This window comes from Protopterus annectens, chromosome 12.part0 (assembly GCF_019279795.1).
Source record: "Protopterus annectens isolate FY-2018-M chromosome 12.part0, PAN1.0, whole genome shotgun sequence".
Taxonomy (NCBI): domain Eukaryota; kingdom Metazoa; phylum Chordata; order Ceratodontiformes; family Protopteridae; genus Protopterus; species Protopterus annectens.
Genome location: NC_056746.1, coordinates 1246183697 through 1246205266, shown reverse-complemented (window position 1 = coordinate 1246205266; position 21570 = coordinate 1246183697). Strand labels below are relative to the sequence as shown.

The 21570-nt window shown below is 42.9% G+C and overlaps 1 protein-coding gene across 1 annotated transcript in view; it reads right to left on the bottom strand.

Annotated features, from left to right (window-relative positions):
• Positions 1–2277: 2277 nt before the first annotated feature.
• The window catches only part of CDK5RAP1 (CDK5 regulatory subunit associated protein 1), a 650459-nt gene continuing 631166 nt past the window's right edge, over positions 2278–21570 (bottom strand). The window contains exon 13 of the mRNA XM_044089012.1: positions 2278–3232. Within this exon, the coding sequence (XP_043944947.1) occupies positions 3158–3232 (75 nt within the window). The 3' untranslated portion in view covers positions 2278–3157. The remainder of the gene's footprint in view (positions 3233–21570) is intronic.

Genomic DNA, 21570 nt, shown 5'->3' with positions numbered 1-21570 from the left:
AACACATTTTTGATCACCTCTACAGCAGAGGGTTCAAATACTAAATCTCTATCCAAAGTGGAATTTAAAATCTCATTTTATCATCATTTTGGATGTTGTGAGAATGTAGCCATGCAAACCTCATCAAAACAGTACCAGTGGTCATAGCCCATCAACAGTCTCTCTCTCTTTCTCACACACACACTCTCTCTCTCTCTCACACACACACACACACACACACACACACACACACACACACACACACACACACACACACACACACACACTCTCTCTCTCTCTCACACATCCACACACACACACATATACATATATACATACACACACTGTAAACAATGAGTAGAGACCTGTGCAATAGAAGAAACTAAATTATTAAAGCAGCGTTTTCCTCACAAGAAACAATTGAAGATAAAACATTCCTCATTATTTTGCAATTAGAACAAACTAACGTATCAGCCTGACAATTCAAAATTCTGAAACTCAACATTGCAGAAGTATATGCTTTTCCCTGCACTTATCAATAGATTTCCCATCATTATCAGAAATAGTAGGGCTGGAAGAGAACAGCAGCAGTGGGATCAACTACAACTATAGCTGCTGGGTCAGGTTTGGGAACAGTATATAAAACTTAAAAGATTGAGGAACCTTTCTACATCCTATCTCCCTTTCAGTGGCAGCTGGCTGACTATCATGATAATTGCAGGCAGTAACTCATCTTCTAAAGCAGACGGAGGAATGGGTGTAGCTTCTGGAAATTCCTTCTGTAACAGCTCTGTATTTTCTGAGGTACTGAGAAACCTCAGTATTCTTCCAACTAACAAGAGTCTCACAGAAAAAGACCCCCACACACACACACACACACATACAGAACCTGAGATCTCCTCTGAGTTTGAATCAGGAATCTGAGGAAAAAAATACTATCTGTCCCTTTATCTTCCTGTTCAGATTCAGAATCTTGAATCTCTTCAGGAAAAGAAGTACCCTCTATTTTTTTTTTTTTACCAGGAACTACTTTGCAAGAAGGATCAATAGCCAGAATTAAACCGTAAGAAAGACCAAGTAAACTACTCCTGTCGTAGTAAGTATGAGGAGGAGTAGACACATTTAGTTTTCTGAAAAATGGGGCTATCTGTGCTACCAGTGGCAGCTGCAGCTTCCCCATGAATGGGCACAACATTCTGACAACAGGGAAGCCTTCCCTGTTCCCTTTCTCAGGATCAACAAGAAGGGCTCTCCCTTGCTCACTGTGGGGACAGCAACAGCCACAGAGAGAGTGGCTACTCCTCGGTGCATAGTGGCTATAGGTGCTACACAAGATCCAACTTCTGTAATAAGACTAGAATAAGTATACTACAGGCACTGGCTTTAATTACAGTAAGTGGATCTCACTGGGGACGTCAAAATCACAGATCTTCTGCAGCTATAAAGAGGTATTTATTATATACTGCATTGAGACGGATAGATATGACTGGCTGCAGAAATGTGATGAATTCAAAATGAGCTGATGACGGGCTAAAATGGTGCAGTACAGGTACCACTGATATACTTTTAAGAAATAAAGAATAACTGGGAACGATAACTATTTAATGTTTAAACTCACTGGAGATCACAGGCTGGGCACAATCTATTTATGTTTATTATGGGATGGTTACTGCTGGTGGACAACCTATTTATGTTTATTGTGGGATGGTTACTGCCTGTGGACAAGAAGGCATAATAGAAGAGATGTGAGGCTAGTTACAACTAAAAGTGTTCTATTTTTTTTGTACTCTTTTTACTTTTTACTCTGTAAATGTGCTTTTTGAAAAATACTACACAAAGAGATTACATACTAAGATATAAATATAGCTATATATATATATCTTAGGCAAAAAGTTAGTGACCATCATGCTTAGCCTAGGAGTTAAGGGGAGACTTGGAATCCACTATGATACACAAAGTGTTGACTTGGTAATGACAGATTATAGTCATCACTGCCATTACAGTTTCACTCATTCACACCTACACTTCTAGATGTGTAGGCTGCCTTGTCCAACTCAGGCCTACAGATGCACATATGCACGCACGCACGCACACACACACACACACGCGTGCGCAAGCGCGCACACACACACAGGCATGTGAGCACACACACACACACACACACACACACACACACACACACACACACACACACACACACACACACACACAGTGCTTTTCATTCAAAGCAACTTAATCTCAGTACTGAACCTAAAGTATTCAGGGATGCAATTTAGTTGTTTATATAGAAGGAATTTGTTTTAATTGAAGAACCAAGGCAAAAACTGCTTTATTTGCTCAAGTGAAAAGATTTTCTCAAAATTACATTTTCTTTCAGTTTGAGGTCCAGACAATTGCTGTCTGGTTTGCAAGCAGTCAGGAATATGACACCCAATTAACAACTGGCATGTGTTAATAAATTGTAACTGACATTGATAAGGACTACGAAAAACTAAAAGTTTTGTTAAATGTTATAGATAACACAGTGCAAAAGTTGTCTTTTAATACAGACGCTCTGAAAAATCACACAGCACCAAACATTCAAACACATGTTGTCTCTTATGCCACTCTGATGTATGAGCAGCACTCTACGTTTTCGGCTTTCAGACAGTTTCAGGACAAGTCATCATCATTTTGATTAAAGATGAGTTTTCAGAAAAAAAATATTTTGTTACAAAACAGAATAGAAAATAAAAATTATAAAAATGTACCATATGGTCATTTCCAGGTTTTATTTGGTTGCCTTCCTTCACCTGATGTCCTGTTTTCATCTGCATGCTCTAAAAATCTGTTTAGACACCTCTGCAAGCGCATTGCAAAGTGTCTTCGCCAGTCATAGTTGGGTACTCGTTTTTTAAGATGAAGTATTTGGGATGAATCCTCCAATCCTTGTTAAGGACATACTGCAAGTCACTCTAACAAGACAAAGACAAAACTCCACAATGATTCACAATTACTGCATTACATATGAAGCTCACTTCTGCAGTAATTATTTGTGGAAATGAAATACAGAATTCTGTTCAACTGTATCCAGTATTTCTGAAATTGATCATTTTACTGAAAGTCCTTTGGAAGTCACTGCATGTTCCTCCTATGGCAAGAGTTAAATTTATTTTTAAAGAGTGCATCTACAATGTTCTTACACTGCTGAGTCTTTTAGTGATGTATGTCGGAGTGGAATACCTCTCAAACTCTGGTAACTTGTATCAGTTATCTGTAAAGGAGTAGAATACATAGTTAGAATCATCATGATAGAATGATGTGACACAGAAATATAAAATAAAAGTCACGAATGCATGACATTTAGGAATTTTTACTGTTATCAGCTTTACTTAGCTGTGTGCAATCTCTTTTCTGTTACTGTTGAAGAGATTGCCAAAAACATCCTTCTTTAAACATTTCAAGCCAAAATGTTTCTGTTTCAGAATATAATCTAAAGAGATCCAAAATACGTTAGCAATTATTCTGTAAGACAAACTAGGAAAAATGTGAATAATCACTGTATGTTTTGTTTTTGAAAAGGGCCCCTTCATTAGCTACAACATTAAGATATGTCCTTCCTTTGCTGTCTCGTATGGATCTTTTACATTTTCAGTTTCCTACACCTGAGTTATACTTACTCTGTTTAACCTACATAAGACACCAGGGCTAAGGGGGCACAAATATCCTTGGCAGTAGAGCCGAGAGAGATACCCTCCCCCCCATGACAGTATGCCTGACATATGCCTATCACACTTATAACTATGTAGCAGCCTACCTAGCAGACAATAAAAACTCAGATCTCTCCAAGCAATGAATAGATCTCTTCCTGCAAACCCAGGTTTTTAGTCTGAGATGACTATCAATCAGTGGTGGCTGGTGACTTCAAATCAAAGGGGGGCTGCAGGAGACAAGTGAATGGGTGGGGTCAATTGGGAAGGGGTGTGGTCAACCAGAAAGGGGAGGAGCTATGCTCAAAACCACAAAAAACTGTAACGTTAATTAAATACGCTGCCCTGGGTGCCAAACCGTAATTATGAGAGTCCAATCAAGACAAAATGAAGTGTAGAAGAAAAAAAATATTTCAATGCATTGGCTGTATGACATCTTACTTAATATCTAGATGGAAACAAAAAGGTTGTGAGGCATGAAAAAATAAATTACTTTTTAAATACATTACTGGAATGCCAGTCAAAATCAAGTACAAGAAAAACAAGCAGCACTCAACTCAAACCACTTCTTCTTGCACTGCAGTTCTAATTATAATTTATGGTCAGCTTTATTAAAGTACCATGTAACATGCTGAAAGTAGCAATCTCTGTGATACCTCCACTTGTAAAAATGTTTCTTATCCAAAAAAGACCTGCTGCCTGACAACTATCTGCTTGTTTCATGGGGAAAACATGATCAAAGTAAAAAATTAAAAGCAAACAAGAAACAAGCTCAAGATACATTGCTTAAAGGATTACTGTACAGGTAATGGACCACACATGATAGATTGGCATTCTGTTTGGTTTACAGGTAAAGCCTGCAAAAATGACTGCAAGTCTCCAACAAATATAATGAGCTTCTTAAAATAATGTAATCCTGTCCTTTATAACAAATACTGTCATATGCATTTCAATACCCAAGGCTTATACATTATCTAGTTATGTAAGTATTTTCTGCATGGCAACAACAGAAAGTCTTTCAATGTTGGCAATTCTTTAACAGTATGCTTATTAAAGCTTACTTGCATCTTACAATCTCAGACAAGCTTACCTGATGGTCATTAAAGCATTGCTACTTAAACACAGAGCAACAAGCACTTTCTGAGTAATAATAAGCATAAATCAACAGTATAAAAATATGACAGAAACCAGAGCATTCTGTAAAATCAAGGACAGAATAAAAGTAGCACTTGTGTCTACCTTAGATGGGGCAATACTCTGCACATTTACACTGCATAACTGCTCCATGCCTTGCTTGGACACATCCAGAGTCACTACATGGGGAAGTGGGGTGCAACAAGTATGTCACAATTTGAAATGTCTCTGGCTGACTGTGATGGCCCTGACACATTTGTCATACCTCTCAACCTCAGAACAAGAAATATGGACAGAGCCATACATAGAAGTGGTACAAAGGCCCAAAAATAAGGACAATTTTTAAATACTGCTCTTATAAACTTAGAAAGATAACAGAATAGTAGGTCTTGCATTAGTATGAATTTTCTGAAAGGTACGAAATCTGAAACTCAAATGTCTGTCATTATTTTCTAACTTCAGTCTTTAATGATTTGCCACTTCTCTTTAATGATTTGCCACTAATTTGCCAAAAAACACAATTTTATGAAAAATGGACCAAAATGTAATGCAAAAATATAAAATAGCCACACAATACAGCTGGGAACCTGTCAAAGGGGGGACACTTTTTAATATCAGTACTGCTAACTTGAGCAGCTGACAAAATAAAAATCTACATGCATTTCTGAAATAAAAGTAATCTATAACTCTGATTATTACAGTTATTTCGTAATTGTAAGTCTACGTTTTCTTCCCAAATTGCTATTTTGCGGCAGGATTATTAGGGGAAGAGCAACATTTTGAGTCAAAATCGGTGGCAGTTGAGAGGTTGGATATGCCTAATTCTATAAAGCAATTTATTTGCATGTACCTCTCAACCTGTTAATGCAGGGAATCTGGACAAGGCCAAATATACTGGGGGAACATATAAACAGTACTATAAATTGTTGTATAAACTGAGACAATTGATAGGATAACAGGTCTTGTTTAGCATGCATTTTTCTGAAGGTTATAAAGTCTGAAACTCAGTGTCTGTCATTATTTAGTGACTTAATTCCTAAATTATTTGCCAGATAACCACACATTTTATGAGGAAAAAAACAAAAATAAGAAGCAAAAATCTATTCATTCTGTGAAAATCTGGACAGTTGAGAGGTATAGTTCACCCGCGGTTGTCTTTGAGTTTGCCACCCTTCCCCCTCACAAAATCATGTTCGAATGGAGCCTCCTCCCTGCAGCCATTCCAATCAACCATTTCTTGGCTATTTCACCCCATTTACCATAAACACTAATGTGCATACTGCTTTACTTCTACAATGATTTGGACTTGATTTGAAAGTTTTATTTTGCAAGTTTTATTTTGCATTTTATAGCACAAACACAAAGACATCTGCTAAATAGAGCAATGCAATCTCACAATGAAAACAGACTGAGCATTAAAACTTCTGTGCCTTTAAAACTCACATTCATTGAAACAGCATTGAAACAAGAAGTTATGTACTCACCATAACATTCGATGTATGTAGTCCATCTCGCCTCACATTCTTACTCGCGGGTTCGGAGCTGAATATTGGCTCCGACTCGGCCAACTTTTATTTAATAGCTCAAAGTCTCCCATTGGCTGGGCCAAGCAGGTATCCCATGCTGCACTGCTCCATAACCCCAGATCTAGTTTGCTGCGAATCCAACAATCACACCTCATGCATAATAACAATCCAATAAGGCAGAACACTATCAAGGGGAATAAGAAAAACAAACTACCATTGAAGGGTACTCTAGCACCAATCCCAAACTCCAGATCCTCCAGGAAGGGGGCAGGTGGGAGGGTACATAAGAATGTGAGGCGAGATGGACTACATACATCGAACGTTATGGTGAGTACATAACTTCTTGATGTTATGTAGTCCAATCTCGCCTACATTCTTACTCGCGGGACAGCGTCCCCAACACCTCTATCCTGGGAGGCTCAAAGGGACAATCTCCTGAGGACTGTGGAACCAAAGGAAGCCCGGCCACGTCCAGTTTGTAATGAGTAATAAAGGTGGGCAGGGAAGCCCACGTGGCTGCAACACAAATATCATCCAAAGATAGTCTAGCATGGTATGCCATAGATGCAGAAACAGCCCTAGTAGAGTGAGCCTTGACTGGAAACGGTAGATTTTTTCCTGCTGAAGAATAAATAAAGGAAATACAATTCGAAATCCATCTGGAAATGGTAACCTTGGAAATGGGGGAACCCGCTCTATTTTCTGAAAAGGAGACAAACAATTGGTCAGATTTTCATAGGTGTTTGGTCCTGTGTAGACTGAATCGTAATTGTCTGCACACATCCAGTTGATGAAATCTAAACTCTGCCTTGTTCGAGAATTGAGGGAAGAACACTGGCAGCTCAATAGACTGATTGAGATTAACAGTAGATGTTACTTTGGGAAGAAAGGACGTATTAGGTCTAAGAGAAACTCTGTCCTTATGAAAAATTAAATACGTGGGTTTGATGGAGAGAGCTTGAATCTCTGACACCCGTCTGGCTGATGTGATGGCTATTAGGAAATCTGTCTTCCAGGACAAAAACTTTAACTCACAGGTGGCAGCTGGCTCGAAAGGTGGGGAAGTAAGGGCTTGCAAAACAAAGTTTAGATCACAGGGCATGATAGGTTCTGACACAGGAGGCCGGAGTAATAAGGTGCCCTTTAGAAAGGCCTTACAGAGTTTATGGGCCATAAGGGAAGGCTCACAGGAGGTATGAAAGTTTGAAATAGCCGCCAGCTGGACTTTAATGGTAGCGGGCGCAGAGCCCTGCTGAAAGAGCATGGACAAGAAATCCAAAACAGCAGCAATTGGGGCTGTGTAAGGGTCAATTCCTTGTGCATGAGCCCAAATAGAGAATCTCTTCCATTTGCTGGAATAAATCTTCCTAGTCAAAGACTTATGAGAAGAGGATAAAATATGCACCACCTCAGGTGAAAAATGATGAAGTCTGACTAACGATGGAAGTGGAGTAGCCAGTCTGTCAACCTGAGGGTCCACAGGGAGGGATGAAACTGTCCCGACATGTGTGTCAGTAGGTCTGGTACTGGGTCCAGAATCCAAGGACTGTCCACAGGGAATGGATGGAGAAAGGAGAACCAGACCTGGCGAGGCCAGTGTGGGGCAATTAGAATCATCTTGCTTCCCAAGGATATGGCTTTCTGAATCACTCTTGGTAACAGAGGAAACGGAGGGAAAGCACAGAGCAGACCGGAGGGCCAATTGTGGACTAGAATGTCTCTGGGTGACTCCCCCTGTGGGGGGATCAGGGTGAAGTAGTTGCTGCATTTGGTATTGAGGGGATTGGCAAAAAGATCGCAGCAAACCTGACCCCACCTGCTGAAAATCTGTTCCGCAACCAGACGGTTCAGGGACCACTCGTAAGGCATCAGAATAGCTCTGCTCAGCCTGTCTGCTATCACATTGGCCTTCCCCGGAATGTGCGTTGCCACTAGAAACCATTGGGAAGACACTGCCCACTGCCACACTCGCATGACCTCTCTGCACAGGGGGTAAGATCTGGTTCCTCCTTGTTTGTTTAGATACCACACAATGGACATGTTGTCCGAGTGTATTGCAATCGTCCCCAGAGGAAGAGAGCTCTGAAGTGCCCACAACGCCAGTAACACCGCTCTCATCTCTAAGACACTGATGTGCAGATGTACCTCATGATCTTGCCACGTGCCTTGGACTGTCCTGCCAAGATAATGCCCCCCCACCCCATCTGGGAGGCGTCCGTGGTCACCGTGGCGACTGGTGATGGAGGAACAAAAGGTTTCCCCTCGTCCAGGTTGGTGGAGCACAGCCACCAACCAAGATCCTGTTTGCATCGGTCCGTGAGTAGGATCTGGTGGGAAAGGGGGAGTTTTTGGAGAGACCACTGGGCAAAGAAAAGCCATTGAAGAAGCCTCATGTGTAACATCGCTAGAGGCGCTAACATAATGGTAGCTGCCATGGTGCCCAGAAGCTGAAGAACCCATCTCGCCTGTACTTTCCTGAGGGGTAATAAAGCGTGAACCTGATTCTGTAATACTCTGATCCTGTTGTGCGGCAAGAAGGCCCGCATTTGAACGGTGTCTAGCTCTGCGCCTATAAACGTGACACACTGTGAAGGCAGCAAGGCAGATTTTTCCCAGTTCAATGTTATTCCTAGTCGTTGACAGAGGGTAATGGTAGCGTCCCTGGCTCAGATGAGTAGATGCCTGGTGGAGGCAGTGAGGAGCCAGTCGTCCAGGTACGGAAACACTTGGAATCCTTGACGTCTCAGGTGAGCTGTCACCACTGCCAAACACTTGGTGAACACCCTGGGGGCTGTGGTGAGACCAAAGGGCAGGGCACGAAACTGAAAATGACTGGCTCCCAGCCGGAAGCGTAGGTGACTCCTGGATGCCCTGTCCATTTTGATATGATGGTAAGCATCCTTGAGGTCGATGGAGCACATCCATACTTCTTTTTCCAGCAACGGAAAAATGGACTGAAGGGTGACCATTTGGAACTTGGACTTCAGAACGTAGTGGTTTAATCTGCTGAGATCTAGAATGGGTCTCAGGTCTCCTGTTCTTTTCGGCACCAAAAAGAGTCTCGAGTAAGTCCCTAATCCGATTTAGTCTGAGGGGACAGGTTGGATGACTCCCTTCTTTAGCAGCTTTGAAACCTCGAATGCTGCGTGATCCCTTTGACTAGGTGGAACGTCCGGGATTTTCCTGACTGGAGGGGGGGGGGGTCTGATGAAAAAGGGATGGCATAACCTCAGGAAACTATTCGTAATACCCATTGATCCTGGGCGATGCTTTCCCAGGCTTCTGAGTACAACAATATGCAGCCCTCGACTGGCTCCGGAATAGCACAGTCGAGCAACACATCAAGAACGATGGTAGGAAGAACCGCGAAAGGAATCATGGTCTCCCGAGTTGCGGGGGCCTCCTCTGCCTCTAGGGCGGCGTCTTCCAGAATAACCTCCCCTTCCTCTGCCTCTGGAGGGGGACTCACCTTGTGCGGCCGGGAAAAACTTCTGCGATTTCTTGAACCACATTTTCCCTCCCCTCTGAGCCTTGGGGTAAGGCCTCGAGGGGAGGGAAAAACGGACCCCTACGGCAGACAGAGTCTTTCCCTCTTGCTCGCATCTGGTGAGGGTGTCTTTCACTTTGGTCCCAAAGAGCGAGGACCCATCAAAAGGAGTGTCAGTGAAGGAAGACTTGAAGGCCTCCGCGAAATGACACAGGCGCATCCAGGCTTGCCTCCTGAGGGCTACTCCCGAACTGGCTGCCCTTCTCGCCCCTTCGGCTGCATACAATATGAGCCTCATGGATGAGTTGACAATAGAATTGAGGGTAGACACATGGAAGTTAACTGTGTGCGCTAACGCCTCAGGTACGTTACCCGCTAGAGTATCTCCTAACTCCTTGAGGAGATCTCTCTGGAGCCGAATAAAATGACAGAGGTAGTTCAGTGACCGTAGGGTGAAGGTCACTGACGAGAGGTTATGCTTCCCGTACCGGTCCATGCTCCTAGACTCCTTGTTAGAAGGATGGATGGAGGAAGAAAACTCGGCTACTTCCTGCTGTGTGGCCGCCGCCACCACCATGGCATCTACAGAAACCCCTTTGGACAGAAACTCTTTCCCGGGGGGGGGGCAGAAAGAAACTTATTGGGCCTTCTGGGTACAGGTTCCACCGAATCAGGATTCTCCCACACCCTTCGACAAATTAAATCCAAGAGCTCGAAGGGTGGAAACGTCCTGGAGGCGGAGGGTTGAGCACCAAAGACCTTGAGGAATACCGACTCCTCCTCAGAGGGGGTTTTGGACGGCCAGTCGCCTCCCTGTCTCAATAGTTCCAGGATGTCGGAGAAAGAGACGTCATCAGAGGACGACTTGGGGGACCCCTCAACTCCTTGAGGTCGGTATCAGAAGTGAGAGACTCGTCCTGGGAGTATATGTGCTTCCTCTTGCATGACTTCTTTCTAGGGGGCTCCTCAGGCACAGACTCTGAGGGGCCCTCAGAAAGTTGGGGACCGCTCATGGGAGTATCCCCAGACCTTTGGGCTCTGCCATCTACGGATAGGGGGACGTCAGAGGCTCTAGCCGGGGTGGAAGGGGACGGAATGACCAATGCGGGTGATGTAACTGACGATCTAGCCAGTGCACTCCGCATGGCCTCAAAGGTGGCCCCCCCCCCCGAATCCGATGACCGACCGGTCTCTGAGGCCATGACTGGGGTCGGGGTCCCCCGAGCCGATGCGCCGAGAGGGAGGCTCGGAACCGACAGGTGTCCAGAAGTATCCCCCTCAGGCCCGACTGAGGAAACCTGAGTGCTGAAACCTGTGGACGGAGCCGACTGGGTCGGAGCTGATGTCAGCACCGATAAACCCTTGAGGGGTATCGGAGCTGGCACAGGAACATCACTCGGAGCGGAGCACTCCAGCTCCGAAGACAAGGAAGTGCTCAGAGGAGGAACCATCGACACAAGCATCGGGACGTGCTCCGGAGCTGATTAGGTCAGAGCAGAGAATAATTTTGCCAAAGCCTGGAGGATTTGGAGGACAGGGAGGGAGACTGGGATCTCCTCTCAGGAGAACCATGCCTAACACTGGGCGACCGGCTCCGAATGGGTTCCAGTAAAATAGGAGCCAATGCCGATTCCAGTACTACAGATACCTCCTGCGGCCCCGAGGACAGAGGAGCCGAGGAGGTAGAGTCAAGTTTAGAGATTTTCTCCGGGGACTCCGAGGAGACAGACGGAGCCGGAGATCTCTTCTTCGCCTTCGAAGCTTTAGACTTGGACCGAGAACTAGAAGTCGAGTCTAAAGACACCTCAAATGAAGGTTTTAGGAGTCCCTTCAATAGTATCAACCTATTAGTTTATTTTTCCTCTCCTGGAGCACTCTCGAACTGAAGGCGTGACAGAAGCTACAAGACTCTTGCAAATGAATTGCTCTTAGGCAGTAAACACATACGGAATGCCCATCCGTAATGGACATTTTGTAACTACACTTGGAACATTTTTTAAAACCGGAAGGTTTATGTTCCTTCTGATCCTTAGACATCTTGCACAAGCAGACCACTGAAAACAACCTAACCGGAAAAAACAGCAACAACCTAGCCGGAAAAAACAGCAAAGGCGGGAAAACTACTGATTCGACTACACAAAGGCAAGCAAAGAACCTCCAAGTAAAACAATTCTTTACTAACTCACAACACACTATCCACAAAATAGAAAAGGCAAACACTACACAGAAAGGAGGACTAGGTCCTCTAAGTAAAACGGGCCTAGCCCACCGGAACAGTTAGGGATGCCAACTACACAAACAAAAAACACTGCAAACAAGCAACAAGAAGAATAGCTATTAAAATAGCTTTTGTGGTTGAACAACTAGCAAATTTCTCAAGAGAAATTGAAAAAAAGAAGGTACTTAGCTACAGCCAAGCGAAAACACGTCCTAGCTACACGAGCGGCAAACGAGATCTGGGGTTATGGAGCAGTGCAGCATGGGATACCTGCTTGGCACAGCCAATGGGAGACTTTGAGCTAGTAAATAAAAGTTGGCCGAGTCGGAGCTGATATTTGGCTCTGAACCCGCGAGTAAGAATGTAGGCGAGATTGGACTACATAACATCCCACTTCAAAGAAAATACATTTTGCCAGTGGCAGATAAAGATTAACTTTGGGATGTTTTCAAATCATAGACCTCTTGCACAAGAAACATACACATGATCTTTGATGCACCTTCCTGATTGTATTAAATTATATTCCTTGTACAATATACTACGGTTGTTAGAGGGCATTTTAAATTTGTTTTGAACATTTTTCCAGTAAACAATGAAACAAAATGCATGCACCAATAACGACAAAACTGCCCAGTTCATAACATTTCTATCATAAAAGTCTACTCAAACTTCTACAGTCCACCAGTATCAGTAAATATGCACAATCTCTGAAGAAATAAAAGTCATCTAAATAATTTCACATTAAAGAAATCTGTAAATAATGAAGAGGTTGCTGCTAGCAACCAACTTTATATTTCATTGTTTCATCTACAAATAAAGTGCCTGTTGCCCTTGAGGAACACATTGCCTAAGTTGCATTAAAAAAATGATAAGCTAGTAATATTGCAATAGGGAATGGATGGCAAACTGATAACAGGTTCATAGTTACTAGGTATCTTCACCAAAAAGGACTGCAGCATCCACCCCCTTTACAATACAGTACAGTATCAGCAATACATCTACTTACTGTGGGAGTAGAACCCACAGCCTTCTGCATCAAAAGCAAGTACAGTACCTATTGTGCTATTAACAATGCAAGCATACTCGGCATAAGCAGCACTAAACTTTTGTTCCCTTGCAGCTCTCAGCTTCTTGTAAAATCTACTTGACACTCAGCTGCATCTCTGAACTTTTCAGCACAAGAACTCTGGAAAAATACAAAATTTAGGGGGGGGGGGCGGCAAAAGACCAAAAAAACAGGGACACATTTTAAACATTGCTTGTATAATGTTGGAAAGTTGTTAGAATAAAATGCTGTATTACCACCATGCATTTCATTGCCAAGTATTGAACCCAGTACCCTGTGCAAAACAGTCAGAGCAACATACCACTTTGTCAAATCATCTGCTTTATGAAAGAAAGGAAGACTGAAACTTAAATGGCTACTTTTTAGTGAATTCAGTTCTCACCATAGCTGTCAACATCTTAGCACAAAACACCTGAACAAAGCCAATAATGGGGGAATACAGCCCCCAAACATATTCAGTGAGTTCAGTTATCACCATAGCCCTCAAGGTTGGGAGGGTGGCCTAATGGTTAAGGTGTTTGCCTTACAAACACAAGGTGCAGGGTTTGAGTCTCACAAAGGATAATTGGCTAGGCTTAAAATGGCTCGCAAGGGCAGTTAGCTTAGTACGAACCTATGAACCTAGGCATAAGAAACCTGGACGAAGCCAATAATGGGGGAATACAGTCCAAAAAATAGGGACAAATATCCATTGAGGACACCAGAGCAAACCCATACAAACACAGGGAGGACACGCAAACTCCACACAGAAGGCACTCCAGCCAAGAATCAAACCAGACAACCTGTAGCTGTCAGGCAACAATGCTACCACTGCACCACTGGCTATGTTAAATAACAAAAATACAGAAACCAAAGATTTTATGAGGAACAGAACAAATATGAGGCAAAAATCTGCAAATGTTGTACAATGGTGGTGGGTAGGGAATTCAGGCTCTTGCCACTTGGTACCCAATGTACAGGGTTCAAGCCTTATTCTCTACCCACCACCATGTAGCAATGACACACACACACACACACACACACACACACACACACACACACACACACACACACACACACACACACACACACACACACACACCCTACCTCCTTCCTGCAGATCTGATCCTCCATGGCAGCTATTAAGTCCTCCGTAGCGGCCTGAATCTGTCCCTGCAAGCAGCCTGATCCTTCATGCTCGCGCAGGCTGTTCTGGGTTTCCCAGCGAGACGTTTGTAGGTTGGAGCCTCCAGCCTGCGGACAATGCAGTCTGGTGTTCTTCTGGTCTGTGCGGTCATCACCGCACAGACTTCTGGGCTGACAGGGCGGAGTTCCCTTCCTTCTCTATCCGGACAGCTTAACAGAGCAGTCTGGAGTGTAGGAACTAAGCACGCATGCGTTCGTGGAGTTCTGGACCGCCTAATACAGCAGTCAGGAACAAAACACGCATGTGTGGAGTCCCGTTCCGTGACTCGTGAATTTTTTTTATGTTTTATTTTCTACAGTGGTACAACTTATTTTGACAGGACAGTGGTACAATTTATTTTGACAGGTATAGGGGCTGCAGTCCTATAGCACAAGCTGCCCCTGCTATCAATACCTGTGGGGGAGTGATTTCACATTCATGCTACATGCAAGGAAATGAATTCAGTACTTCAGAACCATTACTCTAAAAAGTTGACTGTATTTATAAGTATGACAAAATAATATTTGTACGTCTACCTCACTTTTTACATACACAGTACATTGGATTAGACCAAGACACCATCCCTGACTTCTGGTGGTACAAAGACATGATTACTTTTTTCATGGCAACACAATTTATACCATTCTTTGTCATACACCAGGACAGTGCATCATACACCTACTATTCATTAAGGCTGTGACGCTAGCCAGATGAAGAGAACCATCTGCAGTAACAGCTGTTGATTTTCTACAAGGCTTAGTAGGCTATATGATCACCTTCCACAGAAACTACAAATATATTTCTAAACAGCTACAACTGGGCACTAGAAAGCACAGGTGTGGGGTCAACTTACCAAAACTGTGGATTCAAATGTGATGGCTGTTGATGTCATTACTTTAGGAGCCTCTGCTTCAGGCTGAAACCTCATGACTGGTCAGACTTTCAGAGCGGAGCACATTTTCTCTACAGCAAGGATGACATCAGCTTTCACCTTGGGCATCTTCACATATCTGGTTTACACGCTGGCAAACATCAGGCCTACTCTTGCCCTCCTGAGTTAAAGGGTTGAATGTGTACAATCCTGAGTGTGCTTCAGTCAAGACAGTTTCATGTTAAGACTCCTAGCATTTAGCAGCATGACCTTTAAATTTCATTTAGAAGAATTTTTCACACTGGTAATTTTGTCCTCATGACTTTACCTAAAAAAGGCACTATGGGGGAGGTAAGAGCCTTTGTCAGAAGCCTGAAGCCCATGGGGTACAGATGAAGGCCATCTCTGATAAAGCATTGTGGTCTGTCAATCACGTCCTCCCAGGCTGTCAGGTACTGGATCCCCTTGGAATAACACCAGAAACTAAGCCAATTGTTAAAGTCAATCTTCTGTTTGTACTGAGGCATCATTCTGGGTGATGGTAGGATGCTGCTTAAGGCTAGGGACATACCTGCCTGGAACACACATTCAGCAAACTCAATCCTGTCTCTCTTCATATTGTCCAGAGGGGTGCTTCTCAAGTCATTATCACCAACATGGACTATGACAGAGTCATAACTGTACCTGTTGTTGAGAGACTTGAGTGTGTGCATGATATGACAAATTCTAACACCTGACAAGCAGCTTACTGTGACTTTCCCCTTGTCTAGCCTGGTGAGGGGCACATCTGTGTGTCTCATGATACAGTCTCCTATGACTAGTATGTTGGATTTGTGGCTGGGCCTTAGAGGCTGTGAGACACAAGCATGTGTACTATCTGTGGTGCCTGGTGCTGTGGGTTGTGATCTGAGTGTGTGTTTTTGCCTCAAAGGTATTTTATGTTTAGGTATGTTTTTGTTGAGAACCTCTGCATATGTGGGAGTGTGTTGTACATGTGTGAGTGGTGTTAGAGGTGTGGTGTTTGTAGTGTTTGTGCAGACCACCTTCGCAGTGCCAAATGTACTGGTTTGTGATTGAGAGAGCAGGGATTTTAGGTTCTTAATGTAATCACATCTCTCACATATTGTGTTCCTAGGTGGTAGTAGTAGAGGGTTCTCCATGTACACGAGGCAGTTACTACACTGTCTCAGGATGCCCATAACAACCAGACTAGCAGGAGAAACCATAGGAAATTGCCCGTTCATGGTTGTCAGAATTTGTGGAAGAGAGGTCAGGGACAGTACAGTGGGTACTATCTGAGGAGAGTGCCTACACGTTTGAATAGGGCTAGATAAAATGAATACAGTAGCTGCAAGGGAGGAGCTCACTTACACAGGACTGCCAAGGGAAAAAATGCAGCTGAAATACCTTGCAAAGGGTTAAAACAGTGCTGCAGAGGTGTGTGACATGCAAATAAGAGCAAACCCACACAAAACTGGGGTTTAAATATCACAAAAACGAAATCAAGACAGAAACACTGGAATTGACCAATCCACCCTTGTCCCTGAACACTTAGTTAAATACCCTATGCCAGACCAGTTCCATCCAGTTCACTTACTCCCACTAAGTGCAGGAAGGCCCCAGCTAACACAAGATGGGTAGCAGGAAACACAGGAATCACGCAAACAGATCTGGATAGAGCAAAACCTGTAACCAGACTATGCTAAAGATATTTAAACTCTGTTTAGATTGATTTAACACAGGAGAAGATATACACACTTAAATATAACAGCAGAACAGTTCACACTCAGTTAGTGTAACAGTAAAACAGTGTGAAAATATGGTGCAGATCTAATGCAAGTTAATAAAACAGCACAGTTAATCAAATACAAGTGCAGTATAAGTCAGAATACATTGGAAAATGGCACTTAGTTTTATAGATTCAGCAGCTTTGAAATCAGCACAGGGTAGACACAGAACAATTTAATCAGGCTGTCAACAATCAGTAACAAATGAAGCAAAATAAATGCAATTGAACACCTAAGCATAAGCAGTAACACAAAGTTGGAAGAGGCACATTTTTTAAGTAGAAAATGAGGAAACAGAAGATAATTCAAGTTTAAGAAGCTAAACGGGTTGGCCTTCACAACTGATCTCACTGTACTCAGTAGAATGAGCTGATGCAATGGGTGGGCATTCACAACTGATATCACTGTTTTGTTTGTGTCTTTCGGCTTTTCCTGGTTAGGGGTCGCCACAGCGGAACTCCGGTCCGCTAATGATTGGCAGTAGATTTTTACGTGCCGAGTTGCCGGCCCTGACGCACACCCTTCAATGAAGGTACGCTCATTCACGCATATCTCCACACAGAAGACACTCTAGCTGAGAATCGAATAGGACAACGTCTTACTGTGAGGCGACTACACTACCGCAGCACCACCACCACAGTCTTATGTTCAAATATGTAGACTAGGTTAAAGATGAAAAGCTCTGACAGGCCTTCTGATTAAGATCAAGTGCATTAGATACTAAAGGAACACAGGCATAGCCCCTTGCTTAGTAGGGTGCAGGTGCCTCCTTTGGCACCACAGGGAAAACCTTTTCTACTTAGGTAAGTATGAATGGATTTTCTAGTAAACAATCTCCTAGCCTCCCTCATGACTGCTTTCACATCTCTTGAGTAAAGGTGACCAAAAGGAAGAGCAAATCAAAATTATACCCTCCAAGCCACTAAGTTTAAGGCAGGCAAGTTAGCTGTATAACAGCACCCTTGCTATGTGTTAAGAGTCTTGAGATAACAAGAAAGGTTTCTCTCTTGTCAACTGCAGCAGGTAGAAAAAACATTATTAGCTCGGCCAGACAAGAAGAGTCAGAATTACTTCTGTAATCGCTGTCCTTGTCTTCCAAAGTGTCCTGGGGAGCAAAGGAATGGGATGAAATGTATACAGATACAGGCCAGTTCAGAGAGAAGGCATCTAATGCCCAAGCTTTTGTTTTAGATGCTCTGTAGCTGTTATTTGTTTAGTAGCTTGTTGCTGTAGGAAGCAGAGGTTTATGTCTAGCACAACCCACCTAGTCAACAGAGAAAGAAATATATTCTTATTAAGCCCCTACTCATGAGGGTCTGCAGTCCTGCTGAACTAAGCTGTAGACTAATTGTTCTGTATGTATGCTGCAGGGAGAAGCAGGTTGTATTTCTGTGCCAGCTCTCAGGTTCACAAAGCTAGCCAGTACAGCTGCTAAGAATGGGCCCACCACTATTTGTTAATGTATTGCAGTACTATTCTATTGTCTGAGATGATTTTTAAAGTGCTTGGTTTCTTAGACATGGAAAAGGAATTTAGTTTATAATGCTCTATAAAAGTATGCACAGAGGAGCCAGTTTCTGTTTCTGGAATACTTCTAGAAGCTAAGCCTTTCCAAAAAAGACACAGATGAAGCCAAGCCCTGGGAGAAACAGCCTTAACCCTGCCTGTAACAGTTTTGTTGTGGTGGGTAAAACAAAAACAGGTTTGTCCTACTTTCTTACATTCAGAAGCAATGAATAACTGATCAGAAGTTCAGAAAGACTTACTTCTGTCAAAATATCACCTTAGCTGTTTGTAGACATCTGAGGTATGGAGTATCATTTTCCTTCAACTTTTAGTTTCTGTAAGAAGACAGGGAGATGGATAATTTGACTTAAGGTAGTCCCAAAAATCACTTTAGACATAAATGAAGAAATAGTTCTTAAAGAAATTCTGTCTTTGTGGAAAATGAGATAAGGATAACACACCATAAGAGCTTGCAACTCAGATACTCTTCTTTTAGAGGTTGGAGCAATAAGTAAGACTGTTTCCTATGTCAAGACAAGATGGTTTAAATGGAACAAGATATGCCAACAGCATATTAAGATCCTAAGAAGGAGATACGTGTACTATGGGAGACTTGGTATGCAACACCCCTTTCAAAAACATTTTTACATGAGGCTGCATTGAATTATGGGGATCCATTGGCAGACTTGCTGAAATGGCCAACATATAAACCACAGGATAGTAACTCACAGAAATAAAGCTGAACCAAAGAAATACTAGCCCTGAATGTGTGCCAGTTCTTTGCACCAACTAAAAAACGTTTTCCAATTACTAATAAATGATTTTCTACTATTAGGATTCGTTGCCTTCTTTAATACCTGCTGCACGTCCTCATGAAAAGGTGCCTAAAAGGTATTAGGATTGTATCATCCAGGCAGTCATAGTTATGGTCCGGATGTATCGAACATCCCTGTTCTTGGGTGGGTAGATCTAGAGTGAAAGGAGATTGCAGTAGTTATCTCAAGCCATATCAAAAGAATGGAGAACCACTGTTGCCTGGGCCAAAAGGGAGTTACCACATGCATATTTGAAGCCTCCCTCTGAATCTTCAGAATGACCCTGGATAACACTGGAAAGGGGCGGAGAAGCATACAGGAAAAGTTTCCTTCTTTTGCGTAGGGAGATCAACCTCGTCTTGACCAACGGACGACACTGTATGTGACGGCCTTACAACTCGCTGCAGCTCTTGGGTAAAATCTTGTGCTTGATCGTCCTACTGCTAAAGCGAGCACAGAACTGACAGGTATGTTATGTTCTGGGTCTAAACAAGTTACACAAAGAGTGAAAGTCCTGGTGTGGTACCTGCTTATTTGTTTAGTAGCTTGTTGGTTATTAACTTTATCTGACATTAATCAAGAAACATATGAAAAGCTCCCCATTAGGGTACTTAGATTTAGATATTTTTCTCTGATGTGGACTGACCAACGCATTGACTAGCACTCTGCTTGGGGCTCTGAAGGCAAGAAAGAACCCAGGTTACAGTGTCAGTTGACGCCCCTTACACCCGGATGTCTTTATGGCTTCAGGAGGAGGAGGAAATTCTCTGGTAGTTGCGCCGGCCAAGGTCTTCCATAGCAGGAAACTTCATCAATTAAGACTGCAAAAGTGAAACATGAAAAACATACAGTGTTGACTGGGCCAGAAGGGAGTTACTACAAGAATCTTTGGAGACTACATTTGAATCTTCAGAATGACCCTGGGTAACACTGGAAAGGAATGGAAAAGCATACAGGAAAATTCCTGTTGAAGGAAAAGAAAATGATCTGTCTTCTAGGACTTCAACTGTGGGATCTTAACCAGAGTTTTCCCACCGGATAGCTAGGATTGGAGACAAAAAGATGTACTTGAGGTGCTCCCCACAGTAGGATCAAATCTTGGAAGACACCTTGACACAAATTCTATTACAGACAGTCGGTCCTAGTCCTGCCTAGCTTGTCTGACACACAATTTTGCTCTGATGGTATGCACAATCACTGTAAAATGGGATTGTGCTGAACAACTATATTCAAGGTTACCACAGCTAGTCTGCATGGAAGGTAAGAACTGGTTTCCCCTTACTTATATAACACATCACTGTGGTGTACACTGCAAACACCTGTAAAGGCCCCAGGGACCAATTATGAATGAGAGGGATGAAAATGTATTTTATGTGAGTTGGTCTGCTTTTTTTGTTGTTCCAAAGATATAGCACTTTTATTCTCATATACACTGTTCTCAAGCAAAGTATAATGCATTTGTAGAGACCAGCTGTGCTCCCAAGTAAAGTGTGATGCATTTGCAGAGACCAGCTGTGCTGGTGCTAGAAGGAAGAATGATAAACACTGATTCAGAAAAATATGGTGTCGCCAGAAAAAAACAAATCTCCCAATTCACAAACTCCAAACACTGTAAAAGAAAAGCCAGGGGATGTAGATGTTGGGACCCTATAAATTACACGTATCAATGGATTTTTATCATGTGGAGTGAAGCAAAAGGTATCATAAGAATAAAAGATACCATGAGACCTGGAATCCTAAGGAATTCCCTTGCTGAGACTGTAGTCTATGTAGAACAGATGTAGATGCAGATCCACTTTTTTCTTGTGGAAAAAAAGGCTCTTTGAACTGAGGTGTCCCAAAGAAACCCCAGGAAAATACTACTGTGATAATTACTCAGACACGTTATCTGTACATTTTTCTGGAATCCTATTCTTTGCATGAAATCCTAGCCCCTTACCAGTCTATGTAGGAAATCTCAGGCCCCTGCCTGTAAATACTTCGTCTCCCACTCCCCTGCTTAAACTTATCAAGGGTACCAGAACTTATCAGAGATTTGGGATACATGACTAGGCTTAAAAAGGCACCAGTGGTTGTTAGCCTAGTATACACCTATGAACCTATACCAAAGTGAGAGATTTCTGAAACCTGAAAAATACTCTGTAAAGAAAGGAAAATCGTCTAAATAAGGAAAATGTAAATATCATGCAGTTTGCTCTATGACAGGAGGAAAAAGAACAGTCAAGTCTGGTAAGGGAATCCCTTTAACAAAAAAAAAAAAGGGAGACACTTATACTGCCAAAAGTAACCTAGACAAATGGGTTTGCCATGGTGGGGTAGGGGTTGCA